The sequence below is a fragment of the Cornus florida genome, unplaced genomic scaffold (genome assembly GCF_030987335.1).
Source record: "Cornus florida cultivar Cherokee Brave unplaced genomic scaffold, ASM3098733v1 CherokeeBrave_3.0.0_Hap2_Chr11, whole genome shotgun sequence".
NCBI classification, from domain to species: domain Eukaryota; kingdom Viridiplantae; phylum Streptophyta; class Magnoliopsida; order Cornales; family Cornaceae; genus Cornus; species Cornus florida.
This window is the reverse complement of record NW_026775581.1, coordinates 40,263,174-40,270,629: the sequence shown is the minus strand read 5'-3', so window position 1 is coordinate 40,270,629 and position 7,456 is coordinate 40,263,174. Positions and strand designations below refer to the sequence as shown.

The 7,456-nt window shown below is 36.8% G+C and overlaps 1 protein-coding gene across 1 annotated transcript; it reads right to left on the bottom strand.

Annotated features, from left to right (window-relative positions):
• Positions 1-1,226: 1,226 nt before the first annotated feature.
• LOC132285483 (probable zinc transporter 10) lies at positions 1,227-3,322 on the bottom strand. The gene is made up of 3 exons (XM_059787677.1): positions 2,657-3,322; positions 2,325-2,474; positions 1,227-2,161 (listed from the first exon to the last, which is right to left on the bottom strand). Exons 1-3 carry the CDS (start codon positions 3,260-3,262, stop codon positions 1,856-1,858), a joined length of 1,062 nt encoding a protein of 353 aa, XP_059643660.1. The 5' UTR covers positions 3,263-3,322; the 3' UTR covers positions 1,227-1,855.
• Positions 3,323-7,456: the final 4,134 nt, after the last annotated feature.

The following is a 7,456-nucleotide window of genomic DNA, read 5'->3' as shown; positions in this document are numbered from 1 at the left end:
AGATGTTCATGTGTTTGTCTCTATTTCTTGTGTTATTGATGCATGTCTATGTGTATTGATGCTATAGATCTAGAGATTGTCAAGATATAGTGCTTAATGACATGTTCTTGTGGTTTATTTGATGGTTCATACTCATTTCTTGATGGATTGTACCTCTCCCTTAGTTTAATTAGTTTAACTTCATATCATTAGCTTAGTTGTAGAATATATGCTTAATTTGTCATCCATGCTTGTTGGAACAACCACACACACACACTTTGTTGCAATACATGTTCTTCCCCTCATTAATCATTCATTAAATGTGTAGAAAAGCTATGCTTAGTGGTGATCTCTAAACCCCAAGATCTCGATCTCTTTTATTCTCTCTATTGCATTATTGTTTACCTTAGTTTAATTTGCATCTAGTTTAATTCAACCAGCGAACCACTATTTTGATCACTTGACCTACTAGCCCTAATTTTGATCCCTCAACCTAGTACGACCCTCAATCCCTTGGGACGATCCCTACTCACCCTTGCTATATTTTTAGTGAAAGGTAATAGTGGCAATTTCTAAATGTAAAACTTGGTCACATTGCATAAACTTTTGGGGTTCAACGACATCTACCACCAGTCCCTGATCGGAGTAGAGTCATCAATAGTAAATTCCCAACTGGATTTGAATTGTGTTAATGCGAATGCACTAGATTTGGCCTCAAACTAGCTGAATTCTGATCTCTTTCTGCTAGATCTGATCTACAATCTGTTAATTCTATTCTTGCCGTGAACTCGTTAGATCCAATCTCGGTAAACAGATCGAGATTTTTCAGATCTGACTGCAATCTCCGAAGATCAACTAGGACCAGGTCTCTGCAAGACAGATCATGAACTTACCGATCTGAATCCAACTTCTAGAGATCAAGCTTTGTCTTCACGAATAAGTCTTGATCGAATCAATCTTGATCGAATGCGAATCAATCTTCATCGTTTCCCACGGACGGCGTCATTGAGGATTCAAGAAAAATACTTTATATTTAGAAAGGATAATTCTACACTTCAAGAAATTTCCAACCCCCTTTCCCTCTATTTTCAGTCTATTTATAGACTGTTACAAATCTTATAGAAGCTTCCTAACTAGCTCCTTGCATTGCTGACCTTTTGGGCTTCTCTTGGTTATGGGCCCAATTCCTTTTATCTGAAATCGGGCTTCCAACATGATTTTCTGGTCCTGGGCTGGACTAGTGAAGACTTGGTTTGGAGCGGTTGCTCTTGCCCGACCCGTTCTTAGCAATATGGATCGCGCTCGGCCCGGTCCATTTTTGGTGTCTTCAACTTTCTTTGATCTTTCGGAAGAAAAAAAAAAAAAAAATGTCACCCACAATCAACTCATTTGCCACAAGCATGGCCACTCACCCTCAACCATTGCTAGTTGTGAGAAAGTATCATTCGACTAAAACACTTGGCATGACCACTATTAATTCTAAATTTATCAATTTTAGTGCCACTGTATAATTCGGAAATTATTGAAGTGTGAAAATTTGACATTTAAATTAACATGGAAACGTTTTTACTAGCTTGTTGAAATATGACAATACAGTAATAAAATTACATTGCGGATCCCGGGGGGGCATATAAGGGGCCTGAGACCCCCCCAAAAAAATAAATTATTATTTTTACTATAGGTAATTTTAGACCACTACAAAAAAAAATAATAATAATAATAAATATGTATAAAAAATAAAAATAAAAATTAGTAGTACTAGCCCACTCCAAAATATATTTGCCCCTTACAACATATTTGGGCGTCAGCCATTGATTACACAGTTGAAAGTAGATTTATTGATGTGATGATGTCATATATGTGAATTAATAAATAATTAAGCCCATTTGGCCATTAAAGACATTCCACCAGCACCTAAAAGAACTGCAATGTAGGATTTGATTTGAAGCTTGATGCTACCTTGCAACTTTGGACCCATGAAATCGGCAGACAGAAGATCCACCAAAGCCATGTAGATCAAAAGCCCAGCCGATGATGCATTTAGTAGTCCAACTGTGATCAAAGAGCTTGGACTATTTTCTTTGTATGTGTTTGACAATGCTATCCCAAGTGCTATCCCAAATGGAGTTGTTACAGAGAAGAAGAACACCATCGCTGCCTTCTTCAACAACTTATACTCCGCCTATATATATATATATATATGAGTGGAGACATGTGAGAGACACAGAGACTGAGATTAATATATATTTAAGAAATGGTAGTTTTTGAGCTTTAATTAAAATGTAACTAAAGAGGCTACACACACATATATATATATATATATATATATATATATATATATATACCTGGAGGATGCAACCACCGAGACCCATTCCTTCAAACATTTGATGGAAGCATAGAGCAGCCACAAGTGGTTTTATGGTGCAAGTGTTGTTTGAAGCTCCCATTGAGAGCCCTATCACCACTGAATGAACAACAATTCCCAGTTCCAATACCTGCAATATTCATGCCCATATATATGAGATCGAAAAAAAAAAACCCTTGAAACATTGCCCTTTTACAAATAATCTCCTGAACTACAAATTGCCGGAACTATTAATTGATTACAATTAAAGGCAATTTTATCCCAAAAAACCATTTTATCCTTTTTCATTAAATGTATAGCGAGACAACTTACCATGGCAATCACACGATAACGTAATAGTTGTGAGTCTACACTTCCACTCGTGGTCGGCCCGTGGCCATGGTGGTGGAATCCATGTAAATTTCCGAACCTCATGGCACCCGTTTCTTGGTCTCCTCGGACAACTTCACTCTCCGATTTAATCCCAACATTGTTTTTCTGACCATATATAGTAGTGGCCATTGAGTCCACCATTAGAGTCACTATAGCAGACAACATAGCAACAAAACCCGTAAAAGGGAACTTGTGCCATGGAGTTTCAGGTAAGCAGGTAGACGATAACATGTCAAAAGAGTCGGGTAACACGTGCATGAATCCGGTGGCTAGTATGATCCCGGCTGCAAAAGCCTTAACGATCACAAAAGGGCTCCGATCGGGACTTAGAGCCGGGATTGAACGTGTTACAAGTGGTAAGCAAACACCTATCATGCTAGTTACCAGAATAGCGAAAATTGCAATAATCTTGAGGGTTAACGCCCCCTCCTTGTCATTGCACTCACCGGAATTGCTCCCACATTCGTCTGAAGCAGAAAGGACGTGGGTTGTGAAGACGGAGAGAAGGATGAAGAAGATGGAGATGAGTTTGAAAAGTGTAGCCATTGCTGCCTCACAACACAATTAGCTCTGGATCTTCTCAGCTTGCGAGAGAATATATATTAATTGTTTTTGTTTATGTTGGGCATACAATTATGTCTTGGAGCTGATTGTATATATGGAATTTTGTGACATCATTCATGTGCTTGTTGTACGAATATATGTTACTAATTAGAATATATACCTACAGTGTGACATTTGATGCACAAATATAGAATAAAATAATTGTAGTTAATAATGTGTGGTCATGTGTTTCAAAGTAGCAAGAGAATTCCATGCCCCCATTTTTTGTGCAAGTATTTTCAGCGAAAGATATACTCCATGGAAATTTGGGAAGTAAACGCTTTGGTTGTACCATCCTCAATTTTTTATGTAACGTGTTCAACTTGAGTTTGGATGCTGATGTCGCTCGGAATTGGAAAGATGGAAATTTCCAATTAGACGATCTAAGACCATGACCAAAAAACTAGGCTACTCTTCTTTTTTGACTGATGAGCCACTGAGCTTAACTAAATTGAAAAAAGAAAAATATTAGAATTATTTGGACAATTTTGAAATTTTTCATGATTGTATTGGTAGGCGTAAATTTTTCATGATTATCAATAAATGACATTGTTTAATAAATTAATCTCTTTTGTTTAAAATTCAACACTACAATTGTCAAAATAATAATAATAATGCTAACAAAAATCAATGTTAACATCAGCAATGTTCATCCCCCACCGTTCATTATTTCTTTTTTTTCTGTTTTAAAATTTGTTCTACAATTAGGAATTAAGTATTCCTTTGACAATTGACATCCACCATGGATGATGTGAGTGATGTTAGATTAAGATTAGAGAATTCCCCATTGGGTGAAAAAAAAGGACGAGAATTGTATCATTTGTACCAAGTTTGCATTTATTCTCCATTACAAAATAAATAATTTGCATAAATATATATCATATTTGACTTTCAATTAAATATATATAAATTGCGTAACAAAGTCATAAACTCCCCCTAATTATGAACATGATATAACTATCAATTTCTTTTCTCTCGCTGTGCTCAACTTGTTATTCCTTTTCTTTCCTTTTTTTCTTTAATTTCCTCTTGCCATCATCTTCACATGCAAATTAACCATACCACATCGTTGTGATTGCTAGCCACCAGGCTACCAATGGTGTTGAGATTTTACCTCTTGTAATATGGGATTAAACAGCTGTATGATTGAATTATTTACTCCTTGATTTAGTACTAACTGGTAGGTAATTAGTTACCCGATTATTGTATAATTAGTTACCTATTTTAGCTAGGTATTATTCTATAAATTGAATGTAACACTATCGTGAATAATATTGAATAGAGTTTTAATTCTCATATTCTTTCTCTGAATTTCAAGATGGTATCAGAGCCATCATTGAACCGTATCTTTGAATCTCTTTGAATTTATCTTTGAAATTGACAGACCCATACACATACATTCATAGACCCATACGCATACAAATAAATTCACAGACCCATACCTATACATATACAGTTACCATAAACTACCACTGATTCACAAACCCATACCCGTTGTCCATAGCTCTGCTCTTGTGGCCATCCTAGATCTGTCGAACCGCTGCCGAACCACTGCACCGCTGTCGGCGATCTGCAGAACTGAATCGCTACTCGCCGCTGTATCGCTGCCAAATCGCTGCATCGTCCATAGCCATTATCGGATCTTCTTCGCTGTCTAGAGCCATCGCCGGATCTACAGCCCTCAACTGTTGAATCAATGTTCATAACCGTCGCCGGATCTGCCATGCTCTCATCCAATTTTTTTAATTATTTTATTTTATTTTATTTTGTTTCTGTTGCTTAACAGAGAAACATTGTGCTTCTTAGATATTTTTTTTTTTATTAATATATCTATATATATATATATATATATATATATATAAATGAGTGAAAAAAATATTGAATCATCTGGGACGAAATCAGTTCTTATTTTTGTTCAATCTGAAGGTGTTTTTAATGCAAGGATTAGTCTTATTGAATCTAATTATGACGTTTGGTCCCAACTAATGGAGATGCATATTGCTGAACGGGAGAAACTCTCTAATATTCGTGGCAAGACTAAGCCACCTGCTGACTCAGAAAATGGTTATGATAAGTGGTATGCCGAAAATCAGAAAGTGAAGCAGTGGTTATTAATATCCATGACTCCAGAAATTATGAAGCGTTATTTACGCTTACCCACTACCCACGAAATCTGGAGTGCTCTATCAAAGGCCTTTTATGATGGGAATGATGAGTTACAAGTTTTCGCCTTGAACTGAAAGGCCTTCGCTGCCAAACAAAATGGAAAATCTCTATCTGAATATTATGGAGAGCAAACTGAGGTTTTCCGAGAAATGGACCATCGAGATAAAGTGGTCATGAAAGATCCGGATGACATTGAAGCATATCGGAAGTTTATCGAGCAACTAAGGGTTCACATCTTTCTTGCCAGATTGGATAGTGTTTTAAAGCAAGTTCGTGGAAAAATTCTACATAAAGATCCAGTTCCAGACTTGGAAGGCTATTACTCTTTGGTTTGACGAGAAGCGGTACGTCGTGTAACTCTAAAAGAGGAGTCCGAAAACTCTGAAGCTTCAGTCATGATGGCTCGAAACAGGTCTAAGCAAAACTGGTAGGACTGTACTAAACCCAATCAATCTAAAGCCACCAATGATGCAGACAAGTCTACATATAAATGCACCCATTGTAATTAGACCGGTCATACCAAAAGTTGTTGTTTCGAACTTGTGGGATATTCAGATTGGTGGGATTATAATAGTTGGAAGAAGAATTCGACGAAGACCTCCACTGCAGTAGTTGTTAAGACAGAGGATGATGGTACTAAATAGGCCTTGGGACTGGAGATAATGGTGACAAGTTTTTAAATATTTCTACACCTGTTGTTAATAGTGCATGGATAATTGATTTTGGTGCTACAGATTATATGACATTTGATTCTAGACAGGTCTCACCTCTTACTTCTTCCTCACAACACTTTGTTTCTACTACCAATGGTACTTCGACCCCAATTATTAGGGAAGGATCTTTAACACTCACTGATAATCTGCATTTAGATTCTGTTTTAGTTATTCCATCGTTAGCTTATAATCTTTTGTTAGTTTCCCAAACAACCACAGCTTTATCTTATGTTGTAATTTTTTGGCCTTATTTTTGTGTGTTTAAGGACATCCAAACAAAGCAGACGATTAGTTGTGGTATTAGGCAAGGGAAACTGTATTACTGGACTTGATGTCAAAAAGTTCCGACAAGCTGCGATAAGCATTGACAGCGGATGGTTTTAAGCGGGAGAAAAAGAAATCTGAAATCTGGCTGTGTCATCGACGTCTAGGGCATGCTTCCTTTGGTTATCTGAAAAAATTATTTCATAGTTTATTTGAAAATTTTGATGGTTTTGGTTTTCATTGTGATGTTTGTGAACTAAGAAAGAGCTACCGTGCTTCTTTTCCATTATGTTTAAATAAAAGTCCACTTCCTTTTATGGTTATACCTTCTGATGTTTGGGGTCCGTCCAAAGTTATTACTTTAGGTGGATCACGTTGGTTTGTTACTTTTATTGATGACTGTACCAGGATGACCTGGTTGAGCTTGATGAAATCCAAAAGTGAAGTGAACTTATTGTTTCAAAAGTTTTATAAAATGGTTGTAACTCACTATAATGCACATGTTCATGTTCTCTGTAGTGATAATGGTGGAGAATATCATAGTTTTGACCTTTAACGATATTTGGAAGCACATGGAACTATTCATCAAACCAATTGTTCCAATACACCCCTGCAGAATGGGGTTGCAGAGCGAAAAAATCGCCACCTATTGGAGGTTGTTCGCGCTTCATTGATAAAAGTTCATATGCCGTTATCGTATTGGTGAGAAGCACTTACATCTGCAGCATATCTACTCAATCGAATACCTTCCAGCTCTATTGACTTCAGGACACCATTATAGGCTCTCACTGATGCAGTTGTTGCCCCAACCATCCCAAATCTACCTCTTCATGTCTTTGGTTGTGTAGCATTTATACACCTCTATAAGCATTAATGCAATAACCTAACTCCTCGAGCATTGCGATGTGTTTTTCTCGGATATGCTACTTATAAAAAGGGTTATCGCTGTTATCACCCTCCAACTCGATAAATGTTCATCACCATGGATGTTATT